Source organism: Rhinolophus ferrumequinum, chromosome 3 (assembly GCF_004115265.2).
Source record: "Rhinolophus ferrumequinum isolate MPI-CBG mRhiFer1 chromosome 3, mRhiFer1_v1.p, whole genome shotgun sequence".
In the NCBI taxonomy this organism is placed as follows: Eukaryota; Metazoa; Chordata; class Mammalia; order Chiroptera; family Rhinolophidae; genus Rhinolophus; species Rhinolophus ferrumequinum.
This window is the reverse complement of record NC_046286.1, coordinates 72,569,855-72,590,120: the sequence shown is the minus strand read 5'-3', so window position 1 is coordinate 72,590,120 and position 20,266 is coordinate 72,569,855. Positions and strand designations below refer to the sequence as shown.

General features: G+C 32.2%; 1 protein-coding gene across 1 annotated transcript in view; it reads left to right on the top strand.

The window, feature by feature from the left end:
• LOC117020508 (triadin-like) overlaps nucleotides 1-20,266 on the top strand; it is a 118,296-nt gene that overhangs the window by 65,199 nt on the left and 32,831 nt on the right. Inside the window, 2 exon segments of the mRNA XM_033103043.1 lie at nucleotides 6,079-6,240; nucleotides 7,297-7,329. Of these exon segments, the coding sequence (XP_032958934.1) occupies nucleotides 6,079-6,240; nucleotides 7,297-7,329 (195 nt within the window).

Genomic DNA, 20,266 nt, shown 5'->3' with positions numbered 1-20,266 from the left:
TTCTCTCAACTATATTTTAGAGTGCAGGAAACCTGTTAACACAGTGGAGAGGAGCATTACTTTCTGCATATACTGACACAGTATTCAGACCTTTTTTGTTTTGTTTTGTTTTGTTTTTGTTAAATCTTTTTGTCTTGTTTATCCTGCCTGTGTTTTCCTTCTTCCCATCCTGAGGGGTGGTATGGGGTTGGGAAAACACATCTGAGTTTCTTTTGGCACTGGTAAAGTTCTAGGGAATTCTGTTCAACAAAGACTAAGTAATTTCACAGTACTTCAAACAAGAATCGTCATGTAACTGAGAGCATATTAAATAATGCATAATTTGCTAATATTTTTTTAACTTGATCAAAATTTTACCAACAGAAGCAAAAGAATTCTAACACTTATCTGCAGCAAGAAGCAGAAACTAGTCACTTAAAATTATAATTTCTTTCAGTATGGAAAAATCACCGCTATATATTTGGAAACCACATTCCTTACATATCAAAATTAGAAACACCTAGATAGCAAGCCCATAAATGACAGTACTCTGTTAATTTTATTACACTTAAGATAGGATATTGCACAAAATAAGTGATAATTGTCTTGAAAGAAGAATCTCTATTTTTTCAGTCAGCTTCAAATTGAGTACTACTCTGTATGAGGTGCACACACCAACATGCATACAAGTTGAATTTTTCCTAATTTAAATATCATTTATGACACCTTTAAAATTATTTACCTCTGTTTAGATCCAGATATTTAGATGTAAATGTTTTCTGGGCGGTAAGGGCAAGCACTAGTCATTTCATGTGTCCTGATGAAAGCAGTGTTTGGATTTCACAGACCTTACCAAGGTTGCCTGGGAGGACATAGTGACAAGCGATCACAGGGTAATTTTTATAACAGCCCACACTTATGGAGCACTACCATATATTTGAGTTAAGTGATTCTGAAAATTGAATTAATAATTACCTAACATTTACTAGATTCTTTACTGTGCATTAGGCACTTTACATCAAGGAGTATATGTACAGTGAGTTTGAGTGAAGCTCAATAAGCACCATCTGTTGCAGGCAGAGACTCATGAGCAGAAGGGTCACAATATGACTGGGAGCTCTGTTCTCCTGACATTCCATGCAGTGACTCAGACAGATGCAGATGGGCAAATCTAGAGAGCCCTCCTCTTAGTTGTTCTTTCCTTTGGTAAAGAATGCATGAGGGCAGCCTTATAGCTGGGGGTTAACTCATTTGGGAATGGATACCATTCAGTCAGAATTTAGGTGCCAAATACCCAAGAGGACACTGAAAATGGCTGTTGTACAGCATTTGGACTCTGAGAGAAGGTGACATCATACACAGTGCGTGCTGCTGAGGGGAGGGGAAGCTGCTGGTCCTGGTAGCACACTGGGAAGAGCCCTTGCGTCATTCAGGATTCAAAGACAAACTTGCTTGTTTTTCTACACTGACACGAATTAGTTACCAAGCACCGCACTATGTGACTTGAATCTATTATCTCATGTAATACTCATAACAACCTTGTGAAGTATTACTCTTATTGTCATTTTACAGTTCAGAACACTGAAGCACAAAGTACTTTGGATCTTTCTTTTTCCCCATTATATGATATTGTTTGTCAGAACTGGATATAATGTAAATTGGAGAATGAAAAGGCTGAATATAGGGGTAACTGACATGAGGTGTTGAGGTCTTGATTTAGAATAGCACCTTTGGAAATGCAGAGGCAACAATGCATTTTATAGACATGGCACAAGCTAATTTTCTGAACATCACACAGCTATTAGGTTGATACAAAAGTAATTGCGGTTTTTGCAACTTTTTTTGACCTTTTAAACCACAATTACTTTTGCACCAACCTAATATTAGGCAGGAGAAGGATGAGGCCTAGAGTAGGGTGAGTGAAGAACTCACCTTAGTGTAAAATTTAAGAGGGTTCTACAAAACTCAGTAATTAAGATAAATCATATTTAATGCAATACTTAAAAATTCAAAATTAATGCAAAAATCTGTGATGAACACAATATCAAACTTTTTAATGAGGACAGGATCATTCTTAGAGATTTTTCCTTTTGTCTTTGGCTACAATATAGTTTGACACAGCATGAGATGAGAGGCCTGAACTTCAGTGCTACCAGCCTGAGTTCAGAGCCATGCCTATAGCCACTGTTTGCTGATGTTTCTCGGGATATGAAAGATAAAAATGGGTCAAATATAACTTAAAGAATGTAAGACTGATGGTCAAAGATAATGGAGAAATCATGGACTTGGTTCTTTAGGAGGAAAGTAGAGAAAATTACTAATTTAATCCCCCTTGTATATTTAGAAACTTAAGTATCTGTACAGTTTGTCTTCAAAGACAGAGCACACATAAAAATTCTACATACCTTTAAACTTTTCCTGCCTCTCTTGTGTCTCTTGGCACTCATGAGTGCCAAGAATCCATTTACTGATCACATGGGGCCTAAAACGGTTTCCCTCTTCATGTGGTGGGGAAATATAAGGTACAATTAAGAGTGACTTGACCACTGAGAAATATTTCTTATCTCATATAACAGAAGCACTAGAAGTAGGATGATTATTCCATGATTGAATAATTCAATGCCTCAGTAATGTCATGGATTTGAGTTCTTCCATCTTTAACCATTGCCTCTCTCAATGAGTCAGCTACCATCCTCATGGTTATAAGGTAGATCAGTCTCTTCAGGCTCTCTGAGACCATGCAGAAGACTCCTTATTCCCCCTTTTAACAGCAATAAATCCTTCCCAGAATCTCTCATCCAACATCTTACTCTAGAACCAATTGTGAATGCATATTTTTGTTCGGTTGATAGTACTGATAGCTAACAGTTATGCTCTGGAGGGTGCAAAATCAGGCTCCATCACTTATTCGTGATATAACCTGGGGCAACTTATTAAATTTTCTGTTTCTCAGTTTTCTTATATTTAAAATAGAAATAAAGTAAGTTATTACAATAACCCTACTACACTGGGTTATTGGAAGGAAAAAGTGAGTTAATATATGTAAAGTTCTTAGAATGGTATCTGGCAGGATATACACACTTTATAAACGTTAGCTACTATTATTTTTATGATGCTCCTCATTGTAATATATGTAACTTAACTTGTGGAAAAATGAGAAGTAAGAAAGCACAATTACCTGAGTATCTCTTAAACAAGAAGACAATAAAAGCTTTAGTTTCATTGTAAAATATCATTCCCACTGACACAATTTGGATATGGTATCTGAGAGAAGGAATAAGAATCATCTTGAGGACTACTATCTTATTTAAGATATATCTATATCTATCTATATGTATATGTATATTTATACCCTGTTTCCCCGAAAATAAGACCTAGCCAGACAGTCAGCTCTAAAGAGTCTTTGGAGCAAAAATTAATATAAGACCCGGTATTATATTAATTATATTATATTATATTACATTACACTACACTATATTATATTATGTTATACTATAAAGACCTGGTCTTATACTAAAATAAGACTGAGTATTATATTATATTATATTATTTTATTTTATACCTGGTCTTATATTATAGTAAAATAAGACCTGGTCTTATATTAATTTTTGCTCCAAAAGATGTATTAGAGCTGATTGTCTTGCTAGGTCTTATTTTCGGGAAATCATGGTATCTATATCTATATCTATATCTGTATCTATATCTATATCATGTATGTGGTTTTAAAATTTTTGTCCACATAGATGAAAAATCAGAAGCTGGTGTCAAGCTAGGAACCCTGACTTCATAAAAATAGCCTGATTTAACTATTTTAGAGTCAACCATGCTCTACATGTCTACAGAGTGTATATCGTGCATTTAAGCATGAGGATAATTAAACTGCTATCTATTTTGTTGGATTTTATTGTTATGTTCCTCAGTGAATACTTAGAAAGAAGGGAATGGGTAAATGGTCTCAATCTATTCAGATCATAAAAACCCCACTTGCAGTATTCTTCCATTAGATATAAAATATACTAGTGTTAAAACTGTCTTTAATGATGCCTGTAAAATCCAGTTCCTTACATATAATTATTTTAAAATTCTCAATTACAATTATAAAATTCCGTTTTGTTTCCTTTCTTTAAGGTTTAATATAACCATTCAGACAATCATATTTTGCTCACATGAAATTCTCCAGAATGTAGTAAAATAAAGTCCAAAGTGTAAAGTTACAATGCCACTGAATAATGGAGATAAGTTTTCCTGAAACTTATCATCCTTGGATGGACTGTGAATCTCCTGTAACAGAACATAAAATTAAAATTAAAATTTTCCCCAAAAACCTTCTCTCTCGTATTATTTCCTCCCTCCCTCCCTCTCCCTCTTCCTCTCCCCCTCTGCCATTTCTCCTTCTCAGAATCCATTGTTTGTTCCTCCCCATCTCTCTGACCTATTCCTACCTTCTAAAGTTTGTAGTATTCCTGGATCCACTTTCTTCTTGATCACATTCAGTATCATGTCTTTGAAACTTTCTGTTATCTATTGAACTTGCAAGTTTCTATTTCCAGTAAGGACTTCTCTTTTGTAAATCATATTAAGTTATACAAATGCCTATATCTCCACATGGACGTATAAAAGGCAACTTAAGTTTGACAAGTCTCAACTCAGTTACTTGTATAATGTCTCCCCTAAACCCTGCTTCTCTCCAGTCCTCCCCGTTTCAGTAAATGGCATTACCATCATTCAAGTTTCTCATACCAAAAACTTTGAAGTTATCCTGTACCAATAGTATAAGTCTACACTATTAAGTCTCTTTTAAATACATTGAGCATCTGACCACATCTCACCACACACAGTTAAAACTCTGAGAGAAAATACTGTAATCTTTCTCCTGGATTATTTCATTTGGCTCCTTTCTGATCTCTGTTTCCAACCTGGTATTCTTTCAATCCTCAACATAGTAAATATCATTACCTAAGTCAAATCACTTCATTCTTCTGCTCAAACCGTTCAATGACTAGGAAGTCATGATCAGAGTAAAAGCCTAATTTTGGAGTACTTAACCTTTAGATAATATAACGTGTTGTTATAATTCTAGTCTCTTAAGAAATCAAATGGAAAAGAATCTCTGAAAAGCTAAAATAGTTTTCAAAATTAAAGAAAACATTAAAAATGTTTAAAAATTAAATTGCAGATTAATGAAAAATCAAGTGCAGTTTATACCATATTTATGGATAGATAACCTCTTCAATCAAATCTTAAACACTATTCTTAGCCCTTCAGAGAGATTTTTCATGTAATTCAAATGAGGAGAACATTTTGGAAATCCCTAATATGTTTAATTGGTTGCATTTTTTTTTAAATCTCTCATTTCACAAACAGTTTATATTTTCTAGGATATGAAAAAAGGAGGATTTACAGACTTCGTTTTTGTTTGTTTGTTTGTTTTTCTTTCTAATTCTATCCATTAAAGTTACTAGAAATTCAAACACTTTTTTATTTTTAGGTACTGAGATGTCTCACAAGGATAAAGCCATTGATTCTAGCTGGAACTTGATATGATCACTACCTTGACGATTCCAGATTTTTCCTAATTTGTCATGGATTATAGTAAATGGACCTCTCAGTCTTGTTAGTCACAACTATTTAAGTCAACTTGGAACTTACTGTTTATCTGAAAATTTACAAAGCCATGTTCTCCATAAAGTTTTCCAGTACAATATGGGCCAACCATGATTTCTTCTGTTCCTCACCATCCATAAATTTGTATTGTAATTTGGATGACATAAGTATATGAGTACACAATTTTAATTTATTCCTATTTTTCCCCATGTTGAACTGTTCTTTAGATTATAAACTTATCAAGGACAATTTCATCCTGGTTATCCCATAGTGTTTGGACACAGTTACCCACTGATTTTTCTTTTTATTTGAACGCACGTGCATACTATGACAAAAGGTAATTTCTATCTATTAGGAAAGAAGTTGTAGCCAAGAGATATTTAAATTCATAAAATCGATATATACATTTCGTCAAAAGAATAAATTAGGAAAAATAGCTTTTCTTAGTTTTGTTGGGAATGATATAAAATTTTTCTTTTTTAAAATTACTTTTAGCAAGCTCTATTTCCAAGATTGGCTCAGATCCACTAAAATTCGTACATCATGCTGTGGAGGAAACCACGGACTGGGTCTATGGCTTCTTTTCTTTGTTGTCTGACATCATCTCATCTGAGGGTGATGAAGAAGATGATGACGGGGACGAGGACACTGATAAAGGTACAAAGAGCCTAGAGGCATGTCTAATTGCTAGGTCCAATATTAGATATGCATTATAGTGGTTTGCTTAAGTTTAAGCACAAATGAACACTTAAGTCAAGCTAAACCAAAAAGGATACAGTTCTGAGTGGTAATAGTGAATCGATAGTAAATTGGTCTCATTTGCCTTTCATCGTATAGCTTATCTGCTGTTATGGCAAAGATGTCAAAATTAAATGCTACCATTAGAGTAGCATTATAGGAGAGCATGTTTTATCAAGCACTACTATAAACGCACAATAGAAACTCACATTTATATGCTTCTTCAGAGAAAAATAGTAGCTATTTCTCATGTTATTCTTAGAAATATTGAAATAACACCAGCAAAACTAAATATACATATAAATGTTTTATACACATAAATCCTATTACTCAAATAGTAGAAAGCAATTCTACTAAAATCACAATCAAAGTAAATTTATTGAACCAAGTGATGGTGTAGAATGGAGTGATACATTTTAAATGCCACAACAATCATGCAACTAACCTATGTACTCTCTCGTATGTATTAATGAATAAAAGAAAATAAACTCAAACCATGAAAACTGCTGCTGAGTAGATGTGAGAAGAACAAAGCATTTTGAGTCTGTCTTTTGGATGACACTTTTAGGATCAACCTTAGTTATCAGACATCATGTGTTTAGCCTTTACTACCAGGAAAGTTCTTATTATTTTAGCCCTTGTATGACTTTGTCTGAATTTGTATTTGTTTGGCCTCAGCGAGAGGATGAGATGAGCAATAGAGAACTGAAATGAACATGATATATGAACTACAATGTATAATTTGGATCATTGCCACGATTTTATTGAACTCATAAAAGTAATGCTGTCTCAAATAATCTACATAAACAAAGCTTATTTTTAAAACTGGAATTTGGGAAAGAAACTAATATGAGGACTGTTACTGTCAGAACTAATAATTTTTTTTTAAATGAACTGAAGAAAATGGGAAAGTAGAGAAACAATATTATGTTATGCTAAAAGTTTTTCTAATTTACTGTTTTTGTCTTGGTGTAGGAGAAATAGAAGAGCCTCCCTTGAAAAAAAAAGGTTGGTTATTTTTTTTTCTCTCTGAACAAAAAGTATTTCTCTTATGATAATGTTGATTTTCAGCATGATTCAAATATATTTTATTTGGGTTGTTGCCCTAATTTATTTTTAATGAATATGTATTTAATAATTAGATCGAGATGTATAATTAGAAAAAGAAGTACTCAATTCTTCCAATGAATCTCATCCCACTATTTTTCTGTTGATTATTTAACGATGCCTTCTTTAGTACATGTAGGAATCCATCTACACACAGATCAATGTGAGCTGGTATTTGCAGGAATAAGGGGTGAATTCTGTAGCCTTGGAAATGGCCCAAGAAGATGATGTCATGACCTTTACTCTCATCATGGCCGGATTTATTGATTTAAAATTTTTTCTTCTTATTTTATTATCAGCGTGATATATTTTTAGGTAATAATTATGAGACAGGGTGTCTGAGAGAGTGTGAAGGATAATCATCTTGTAGAGACAGCATATCCAGTCAGCATGCATCATGTGTCATCCTGAAGGAGTCGAGTTATTTGGGTGTACTTCATTGTGGTGCAGGAATAGCTAAGGTCTTCAGTGACTGAATGGGATGTTCACAAATCCAAAAGATGTGCACAATAAGGCTAGGGAAAGGGGTATAGCTATGGGGCAAGAGCTTCAGAGAGGCAGAACATTTTTACACGAAAGAGTAGGAATTATGTCTGGAGTGGGCAATAGGGAGCAAAGGATATCATCCTGAGTTACATTTAGTGTGATCTAGAAAACACCAGCATTTAAGTGAGACTTGATGCAATTGCAATATTTTAATTATTGCTGTACACATTTATCAGCTGACTCTTGGGAATATCCACTCTAGGGGAGATCTTGTTTGCTTCAGTCACTAATCACCCCAGAACTACTGTGGATGCAAACAGTGGGATCCAAATTTGGATCCTTGGCCTTGCCTGAGCAGATGACGATCACTCACTATCTGTGTTAAAATCCACTTAGGGTGTGTTAATTTGGAAAATATGAATCTGTACCATGCCCAATAAAAGAGACCGAACTATGACGAAGCCATCAGAGATGAAAGTGTTTAGGAAGCTATTGTGAGGAGAAAAGATGGGTTTCCTTACTCACAGATCCAGGATGAGAACCAAGAACTTCAGGCATACTGCAGCCATCAAATCCAGGTTTAGAGAGTCTATATTAGTTTATTAGTTTCTCGAGGTCAGAAACAGTCTTTCTATACCTGACCTCCAATAGATAGTGCCTAGAATATAGCCAATGTTTAAATTAATCAGTTAGTAGTCATTATCTAGAGAAAGCAGCTTGTATATATGTCTATTCCAAATGAAAATGGAAGAGGGAAAAAGAAATATATATATTTTTTTACTTATAAAGTGAATTCTATAAGATTATATTCTCCAAAAATCAATAATTAGCATGTAATAAAAAAATCTGTTCTTTTGATTTAAATTTCCCTGTGGGATTAATTTAAAATTAAATTTCATGTAATGAATAACATAAATGAAAATCCACACAAAGCTGTTTAATTGTTTCCTAAATTATTGCCTTGATTCATCAAATCAACAGAAAAAAATTATTAAACAGTTCTTTAGGATATTTAAAAAAAACTGTCAGCAATGTTCATTAGTTAACACTCTAAGATTTTATGTGTATATATTATGTATATATATACATATATATTATGTACATATTATGTACATATATACATATGTATATATGTACATATGTATGTACATATGTATATATGTACATAATATGTATATATGTATATATGTATATGTGTATATGTATATATGTATATATGCACATATGTATATATGTACATAATATGTATGTATGTGTATATTATGTACATATATACATAATATATATACACATATATATTATGTGTATATGTATACACAATATACATATATTGTGTATACTGATATCTTCTTGAAGGATCACTAGGAGAATTGATTTGAAAATCACCTGGGTATATTTTCTTAATAATCTTATTCACGAAGTTACATGAGAAAATGGACATTTAAGAAAATATCTTATGCAATCTACCTTAGCTACAGAAACAATGTAACAACAAACATTAGCTGAAGTGGACTAAAGGAAATATAATTCATTATAATTATATTTTTATAAGCTTTTCTTTTGTAGAGTCATGGAGGCAATGAGAATTTCAAAGCAATATGCAATCTTTTACAAAACACATCTAATACTTATTATGCATTTAAAAGCACATTTTAATTTTGTTATTAGGGAAGAGATGTTATCTGCTTATCTCTATTTTATGTTGGATTATTTTCTACATTTTCATATTTAAAAATTGTGACTTAAGAAGTATTTTGGAAGTCATCTAGAATGATAGTCTATGAAAACATTTGATTTTCACTCATTGAAATTACTCATCATTAATGCCTTCATTAATATTCTTTCCCATCCGTATGTATTTAATAATATTTAGCTACTTTATGTTACCTAAATCATCACATTGTGGCACTGTACATTCAACTGCCCTGTGTATATATGAAGCATTTTATTTAAATGCATTTAAAATGGTTGTTGAATTTGTTCAGTTATTGCTATTTTTACCAAAAAAAAAAATAGTTACTTATGGGTGAGGTTTGTAGTTCTAATCTGGTGTGGAATAATGGAATAATCTCTGGGTTACAGGATTGATTATTAAATAGATTTTAATATAGATGATATTTTTGAAACTGATCTCTGTGGCTTATGTTGTTATATGAGTATATAAATATAGCTTTAGGATATTAAACGTAGCACCTAGTATCTTTTTGCATATTTATTTTTCAACTTGTCAAAATTTTATTTTTTGATTTTTAAAAAGTTTTAAATTACAATTGCCACTCAATATTATTTTATATTTGTTTCAGGTGTACATTATAGTTGTTAGACATTTATATAATTTATGAAGTGATCCCCCCGATTAGTCTGGTACCCACTTGGCACTATACATAGTTATTACAGTATTATAACTATATTCTTTATTTTGTACTTTACATTCCCATGATTATTTGGTAACTACAAGTTAGAAATTTTAAAATACTAAAGTATATTACCAAACACTCCATGATGAGGTTCCGAACAAGGTGTTGAGCTTATTACTACTATGAAAACCAAATACCATTGTAAATCACATTACCTGTATCAGTGATATGCTGTGTATGGTGGGTATTTATCTGGAAGAGTCTTGTTGAACAGCATTCTTCACATGAGGGTACACATCATGAATGTGTTAACACCTGAGTTGCTAAGGGGTACACAAGTGCAGATAGCTTTTAAGGAATCAAATTACACGTGTATGCTTTCCTGAAATTGATCTGCCTGTGAATATATTCAGGTTTATAATAGCACTACTTCTACTTTACAAGATAAAGAAATACTTTCCATCCATCCCCGAAGTGCTAGAATGGCAACCAAATAATCCAGTAGGCCTCCCTGCCCTGGCCTGCTTACATCTGCTAAAAAACATGCATGGTGTAGATACACAGTGTTTTGTGTCACAGTCGGTCGTTCTGAAGTCAGAGCTATGGTACAGTGGGGTGATCAGAACAATGACAAGTTCTATTTAATTAGCTGAATAATGTGAAAGAATGCATTACTCTTGAGGGTGAGTCCAATGAGAGCAAAGAAAAAAGAGTATCAATAGGAAATAGAAATGGAAAACTAAAAATAGCTTTTAAAAATTTTAAATGAGCACTTATTTTGAGTTATCCTCAATACTTGTTCCTAACAAGTGTCACTGGCTTGAATGAACTCCCTTTGAAACAACCAAAGCAATGTAGATTAGCGACATTGATTCTTTTAAATATAATTGGATTATTTTTAGAAACAACCAAACTTTTAAAGATGCAATGAATAAAGCTGTAGATGCCACATTTCTGTGATTCATTTCAGATTAAATTTGTATTGTTCAAAAATGAATTGAAAATAGAGTTTATATGATTATGTTACAAAATATTTAGTTTAATTGTAGTCAAACCTTATCGTAATTATCTGATATAAAAAAGTTCAATATGTTGTAGCTCCTGTTGACGAAAAATTAAATGATAGACTATTTGCGAACCAATTAACTACATATGTATATAATTAATTTATTATATTTATTTATATAATGTACATAATTTGTTATGTATACATAGTGTATCATACACACTTTATTCATTATGTTATTTGTATTATATATATTTCTGCCTACTATTAATAAAAATGTAACTATATGCCAGCTTCGGGTTTTATATATATGCAAATACTTAATATATATATAATATATATTCTCTTTTGATTGATACATTATAAAATTTTATCATGATAGCTAACAAAATTACTGGAGTTATTTATTTTATATTTGAAACATTTATTTATTTCCAAAAGTAAAACATCAGAATTTGATATCCCCCTCACACACATATAGCAGGAGTCCCAAGTATTTTATCATAATCCTAACTTCATAAACAACTTAAAATCTTGCCTATATGTTAGATGACATTAGTACAAATAAAATGAGGTGCAATAAAATATTGTGTTTACAATTATTTAAAAAATAAATTTATTATATTAAATCCACATTTTAATCTTTTCATCTATTTTTAATAATATATCTTACAGATATGTGGCAAAATTTATTATTTCTTAATAATTTCCTCAGAATGTAAACTAAGTATTTTTCAACTGCAAAACAAAATTATAATTTTTTGACAGAAAGTAAATTTTATTTGAGTAAAAAGTTTGCAAACAGAGGCTAGTTTAGCCCATTAGCTAACATGGTTACCATTTTCCATCAATGAAATGAGCACAGTTCCAATGTTTAGATGAAACATGCTAAAGCAAGAAAAACATTTAAAAGCAAATGAGACAATATCATTTTATCTAAAATCACCACAGTTTATAATATTTCAGTTATTCTTAACCCTTTCTGAATATATTGGTTACACAAGTACCCCTAAGTGAAAGATGTAGAAATATCTAGTAGTCATTTAGAGAGTCTGATAAAGCCATTTTACTTCCAGGGAATTCACAAAGTGAATGACTCTCAGGATAGAGCAACAAATCTTTTGCAAATCATGTGTTTCTCATATCATTGTTTTCAATAAAATTGAAGGTGGTATTAATAAATTTCTCAGCTGAGAAATTATTCAAAATAAATTTCTTGTTGAATCCCTATATCATTTTAATATTACTTGGAAAGAAATTAGAAAATTGAATAACATTACCATAATAAAATTGTCATCTGTGTGTTTATGTGTGCAGATTTATATACATATATATGCATATGTATGTATATGTATATGTTCATAAGGCCTCTCAACAAATCTATGTTTAAAAGTATACAGTAGATTATAAGACACTGAAGACAGAAATTAAAGAAGATACAAATAGATGGAAACACATACCATGCTCATGGATAAGAAGAACTAATATCGTTAAAATGTCCATGCTGCCTAAGGCGATATACACATTCAACGCAATTCCTATCTAGCTACCAAGGACACTTTTCACAGAAATAGAACATATAATCCTAAAATTTATATGGAACCATAAAAGACCTCAGATAGTCTCAGCAATCTTGAGAAATAAGAAGAAAGTGGGAGGTATAATGATACCTGACATCAAATTATGCTACAAGTCTACAGTAATCAAAACAGCATGGTACTGGCATAAAAACAGACACATAGATCAATGGAACAGAATAGAAATCCCAGAAATAAATCCATGCCTGTATGGTCATTTAATCTATGACAATGGAAGCAAGAATTTATGGTGGGGTGAAGACAGTCTATTCAATAAATTGTGCTGGGAAACCTGGACAGACACATGCAAAAAAATGAAGCCTTACACCATATACAAGAATAAATTCAAAATGGATTAAAGTCTTAAATGTAAGATCTGAAACCATAAAATCCTAGAAGAAAATATAGGAAAAAACTTTACAGACATTATCCGGAGTAAGATTTTTTACTGATATATCCCCTTGGGCAACGGAAGTAAGAGGAAAAAAAACACAAACAAACGTGGTATTACATCAAACTAACAATTTTTTTTGCAACAAAGGAGACGATCAACAAAACAAAAAGGGATCCTACTGAATGGGAGAAGATATTTGCCAATGATATATCCAATAAGTGGTAATATCCAAAATTTATAAAAAGCTCACTCAACTCAACTCCAAAAATCAAACAACCCAATTAGAAAATGGGCAGAGGACATGAAGAGACATTTTTCTAAAGAGGACATACTGATGGCAAACAGAATATGAAAAAATATTCAACCTCACTAATCATTAGAGAAATGCAAATAAAAACCACAATGAGATAATGCCTCACCCCAGTCAAAATAGCTATCATCAATAAATCAACAAACAAGTGCTGGATAAAATGTGGAGAAAAGGGAACCCTCGTGAACTGTTGGTGGGATTCCAGATTGGTGCAGCTACTATGGAAAACAGTATGGAGGTATCTTAAAAAACTGAAAATGGAACTACCTTATGACCCAGCAATTCCACTCCTAGGTATCTATCCGGAGAAATCCAAAGCTCTAATTCAAAAAAATGTATGCACCCCTATGTTTATTGCAGCACTATACACAATAGCCAAGACATGGAAACAATCAAAATGCCCATCGGTAGACAGCTGGATTAAGAATCTGTGGTACATTTATACAATGTAGTATTACTCAGCCATAAAGAAGAATGAAATCTTACCATTTGCAACAATATGGATGGACCTAGAGAACATTATGCTAAGTGAAATAAGTCAGACAGAGAAAGACAAATACCATATGATCTCACTTGTTTGTGGAATCTAAAGAAAAGAATAAATGAATGAAATAATCAGAAATAAAATAAAATAAAAGTATACAATAAGATTATATATGTTGCTGAATCTCACCTAATTCCAGCTGCAAATTACATCTAGCAACCAATACAACAATTTTTATTAAAGCTTTATGCATCTCATAAAGAGATACCTTTCAAATAAAATTTTACTTTCAGATTTAATAATTTGTATAAAAATTTGTAAGATTAACCTTTAGATTCTTATAATCACAGGATATGAAAGAAATTTTTAAATTTCAATATATACACATATTTTTTTCTAAAGAAACATGATGGTATAATCAAGAAAAAATTCCAAGGATAAATTATATTACTCTCGATTAAAATTTTGTGAGGGACATAGAATGAAATATAAATTCAAAGAGATAAGGGAACAATATAAAATTCCCCAGTATTAAAAAAGAGCTTGCTAGTATATATTTTTAATTGATAATGAAGTCTAAAAATATATTATTTAGAGTCCATCAATCTGATTTTTTAAAAGAATGTAGCAATTTTATTTTTAAATGTCAAAATTTGTATAATATGTAAAGTATTTGCAACTTTTTAACTTGTGACGAACACTTTTAGATATTGTCTTCAAAATATGGAAGGACATGCAGAGATTTTCAACATTTTCTAAGGGAATGTCAAAGGAAAAAATTAAAGTCACTGTAATAGAAAATGAACATGTTGTTTTCTGGATAACCCTCAGAATCTGAGTGAGAACAAAGCATGAAGGCTCAAGATTCCACTATGGTCAACAACGTGTATCCTTAGATAATCACTGTTTCAAAGCACTGGCATGATGTACTTTTTGATAAATCTGTTTTAATGTTTTTTTCATGTGACAAGCAATGCATAAGTCTTTGCTTACAACATTCACAAAGGCTGATGATGAATTTTGTTAGATAGGAAATAAATGAAGCTTTTATGTGACATTGCTAATCAAGTTAATTATTCTTTACTAATATTAGGATCGATGTAACATGGGATTCTATAGCCAAAATAATTGCAAATGAGTAAATATACTTATTTAGTATAATGTTCAGAAAAGACCATATTTAAGAGTTTTATAAATAAATGAGCAGTTGAGACAGTAAATGAGGTAAAACAAAATGGACATTGCATATTTGATAATGATGATGGTAAGCCTTTATATAAGATGATCATATATAAACTGAACTGAAAAAGGAGGAAATATGAATAACAGCAATGATATTGCAAACAATTTTTAGACAAAAATTATTTATAATTATCTCAATTATTCATAAATAGTCAAAGTTAAAACCAAGCTCTCCAACACGCACATCCGCACACACAAACGAGAGAGAGAGAGAGAGAGAGAGAGAGAGAGAGAGAGAGAGAGAGAGAGAGAATCCAAAGCAAAGTAAAAAATGTGTCTATTCAGTGTAAGCATCTTATTATTTTTCTATTTCTTTTTCATAAATAAAGTACTGGTTTCTCACAAACCTAATGTAATTTTGCTTTCATATTTCTATATAAATATTTATGTGATTTCGACTTTTCAGTTTAGGTAAACATTCACAGGAAGTGTAATTCTTTATTGGGTATATAGCTTTTTAATTTTTTTTCTGTACTAACATTTCTAAGTGCAACATAATGGATATAGTTATCTGCTTTTTACAATGTATTCTTAAACCTCCGTCTATAATAGTGTGTATATAAGAATAATCATTACGCATTTATGTCCTTTGAAATGTGCAATTTTAGGAGACAATAATAGTCTCCTAGCAAGAAATTACATTTTAAATATTGTTTCCTGACATCTAGTTTTAAAGTTAAGAAAGAGTAGTTTTATTGATTCAGATATATACGAGTACACACAGTTTTGGGGGGAAGGAAAAAACTGGCCTTTAATTAGGGGCATGATGGCCTTATGTGTTAAATCATCTCTTGCCTTACAAGAAAAACTGAGAAGCCCCTCTGCATTATGTTGAATTTCCTTGCTTCCTAACTAGTTGTTCTTTGAAATAAGGAATTCTCCATAAATTTGAACAGGACACCCCAAAAAGGATGATATTCTGTGAGATTATACCTGATGTATGTCAATAGCAGACGAAGAGTCTCTTTTCTACTTAGAGCAAAACAAATTACATCCTCTTTATAGTTGTGTTTTTAAATTGCCCTAAAGCTTCTCAGGTCAAAAAGAGCCCAGTAAATTTAAACTTAGTTCTTTTATTGTGTATTTTTCTCACTTTATTGAAATCCACAATAGCTCTTTGCAGTCAGGGTAAATAAGAAAGAGTCAGGAAATTTGAGCATCATAAATATTCAAGACTTTAGGATTAGGCCATTCAGAAGATTGTATCGCATCATCAGGAGTAAGATAGATGGACAGGGTTCCGTGCCAGAGATTTCATTGCATCCATCTTTTCTGGCAGCTTCAGTGGCTTACACCAGGCTAAACATGAAGTGTCTGAAAAATATGGTGAGTGAGAAAGGAGGGAAAATGGAAAGGTGACCAAACTTGTTAAAATGCATAGCCTCAGAATATTGATTACTAGGTAGGTCCTAGTAATGCTGTTAAGTAGATACATTTATTTTTGGACCTCTCCTCTAAATAAGTCTTGATCAGAACCCGGCTTCATAACTGCACTGCTGTATATTGCCCTCAGGCTGCATAAGCAACTCAGTGCTTTATCTTCTGTCTACCCAGTATTGATAAGATCTATGGCAACAGGGTAACAAAGCCCATAGAAAACAGTGGGCTTGGAGGTGAATTCTGAATGAAAAAGCCTGAGGATATAAATGTAAAGGGGGATCTGGAGAATGATTCAGGGATTCACTTCTCAAGTAGTTGCAGCTGTAGTGAACTCTGAATCCAGTGGGTCAGGCAACTTCAATAGCTTGTGCTACTAAAAAGAGCTTGTTTCCATCAAGGGAAGAAAACCAGAACCAGGATGATGCAAATAATAGTTGGTAAAAACAGAGCCTGAAGGGAAAAGCCAAAGAATGCAAGAGATCAGATTTTGGTGCCAACATCATGGGGCATAAAAAGACTTTCTGAGACAACTCAACTCTGGTACAACCATTTTGAGTAGTTCTTGCTAAGAGCAAGAATAATCTCAGTGTCACCATATTTCTTAACTGTAAGTAATATTGGACTGAGATGTGTATGAATGGAAATCTCTTAGGTGTAATGTATTTCAGACTCTTTTCTCTCCCGTTCCGTAGTCTTTCTTTCTCAAAAATCACACTAAGGTGCTGGTTGAGTTACCTATTCCTGATTATGTGTTTTCATTTAGAAATGCTTGCTGAAAAACAAAATTGAAAAAACTAAAACCAAAAACAAAAACAAAAAAACCCAGAATACTTACCAGTGGTGCATCAGATACAAATGCTATCTTAATCAGAATTATTTTGTTCACAAGTGACCAAAATCCATTTCAAACTTACTTAATGGAAAAGATACTTTATTGGTTCAAGTGACTGAAAGATACAAGAGCAGAGCTGGCTTCAGGGATGTCTAGATACAGGTTTTGTTATAGTCATTAGTAAATCCTCTCTTTGCTCCTGACCCTGCTTTCCTTCATCTGCCTTATTTGCTTAAATCTCAGCCAGGTTTACCTCTCCTTGTGGCAATTATGACCACCAAAAGCTTGAGGTCAAAATTATTGTAATTTAGCAACTCAGGAGAAGAGCCTATGCTCTTTCCCAAGTATTTCAGCAAAACCAATGTAGTTGCCTCTCATTGATTTGTATTAACATACTCTTAGAACCAACTAGTTGGTCAGGGATATGCGACACACTTTGTCAAACCCTAGGGGATGGACACACCCTTGGAAATAAAAAGTGGGGTTAACATCACCCCAACTATTTGTATTGGGATTGGAAAAGGATTGGATCCTAGGACTAAGAAAGGGATGATGTTGCAATAATGGACTCTGGCAGGAAAGCTACAGATGTCTTTTTGGAATTCCAGATCACTTCCCTCTTCAGATTTACTAAATCAGAACCTCCAGGGGTTGACCAATAAGCAGTTGTATTTTTAACATTTTCGCAATGTGTTTCTAACTCACAACCATGGTGAGAATCATTATAACACGAATGACTGATTCTAAAAATAAGTGATTTTATGAATTGTGTCACCAGTACAGGAAAGAGAGGATAAGTGGATAACTGCATGTATTAATCACACATAGTGACTGCTCTTCTATATAAAATTAACCCAAACCAATAATGATACAATGTAAACTAATGTCACTGTCACATTGACCTAGACCATTGAAATAACTATTGATAATTGATGCCCATCAACTGAATAAAACAAAATTTTAAACACAGGCTGAGATAGACTTGAATTTACACGATGAGATATTTGTATTGTTTCCTCTTCTGCTATAACCTGCTATGGTTAAGTCACTTGACTTCAGTTGCTCTCAGTTTTCACATCTGTGAAAAAAAAAATGCTAGATTTACTGAAGTTCAACTCCTTTCCAAGCTATATAATATTGTATGATTTATGATTGAATTGTGATGTTGTATATTAATAATTTTACCAAGAGTTTCATTTGGACTAGAGCTTGCAACTCAAAATGCGCTCTGTGGAACAGCCACATTAGCATCATCTGGGAGTGATTTAGAAAACGCAGAACCAGGCTCCGTCTCAACCAAATGAATCAGAATCTGCAGGTTCAGAAGATTCCCAGGTGACTCATATGCACATTCAAATTTGAGAAACATTGGTGTAGACAGTAGTTCCTCCTTATGACTGTGGTTCTACAACCGCCTGAGAGCTTATTTAAATTGGAGATCTCTAAAAGTTTCCTCACCACGAGAGACTACAGCAGATGATTAGGTTTAGACTGCATCTCAGGAATAAATTTTAAAATCTCCCCAGATGATTCTGATGTACAGCTACATTGATCTTGTTTAGTATATCATCAAATATGAAATAACATACTAACACAGCCAAAACCTCACCCAAATCTTAAATTCCACCAGAGATTACCTACTAAAAGGTATTATTTGTACTCATTTCCACCTCTGTCTGGTTTATGAACATGTGAGAAATAGTCTCATTTTATAGATGGAGAAAATAAAATTCAAAGAGGAAAAATGGATTAACCTGAGACTACTGAGTTAATGGCGAAAATGAGATTAGATAAATATCATATTTATTTTGTAAATTTTTGTATGCTGTGTTGAGACTACATTTTTTTTTAAACTTTGGCTTATTTTATGAAATTGTACCAAGTAATCAAACTTAACAAAAGGTCCAAAACATTTTTATAGTCATAAGATTTAACATCCCTGAAGGAAACTATCTTCAATATTTTCCCATCCACTATGTCTAAAGTGTATGCCCACTGAATCATAGACACTAGGTGCTTCAAAGGAGAGAAAGTATCCCTCTTTATAGTCTTCATTAATGGTTGGTCAGTAATGTACTGTCCTGAAAATTTTTGTCTACCAATATAACAGAAAAATTATCAGAAAATTATAGAAAATATAAACACCTACACATCATTTGGTGTGTTTATCTAAAAGAGTGAGAATTCAATAAACTACGTCCCCTTAGCATTTTTTAATTAGACACTAAAACGATAGGTTTTCTTGGTAATTTATCATAATTAAATTTTTGTGTCCTAATTGCAGTTGGCAAAAATCTTACAAATACAGATTCTATGTTCAAATGAATAAAAAAATTTGAATTTTTAATATTGTGAAAAATTGTAAGAAGGCATTTTATATTGTCTACACTTGTGAGATATATAGAGAAAAAATAATGATAAAAAGCATATTTTGAAATCCACAAACTTCATAATAATTTAATAAACTGGGTTATCATCTAAAAGAATCAGGATGATTACCTTCATAACAGAGATTATTCTTCTAACTTTTTGAGTCTGGCATTTTAAAACCTTGAACTGATAATTTTTTTTTATTTATTAACAATATGTCATATTGATAGAAAAAAATGTGTGCTTTAAAATAGTCATGTAAGTCTTATGCAAAATTATAAACTTCTCAATTATAAGCTTTGTTGTTATTGTAAATAGATGAAAACTGTTTATCATAAGCAAAATACATGTAATATAACAAAACAACTCAGAAAGACTTCTCTACATAATAAACTCATTC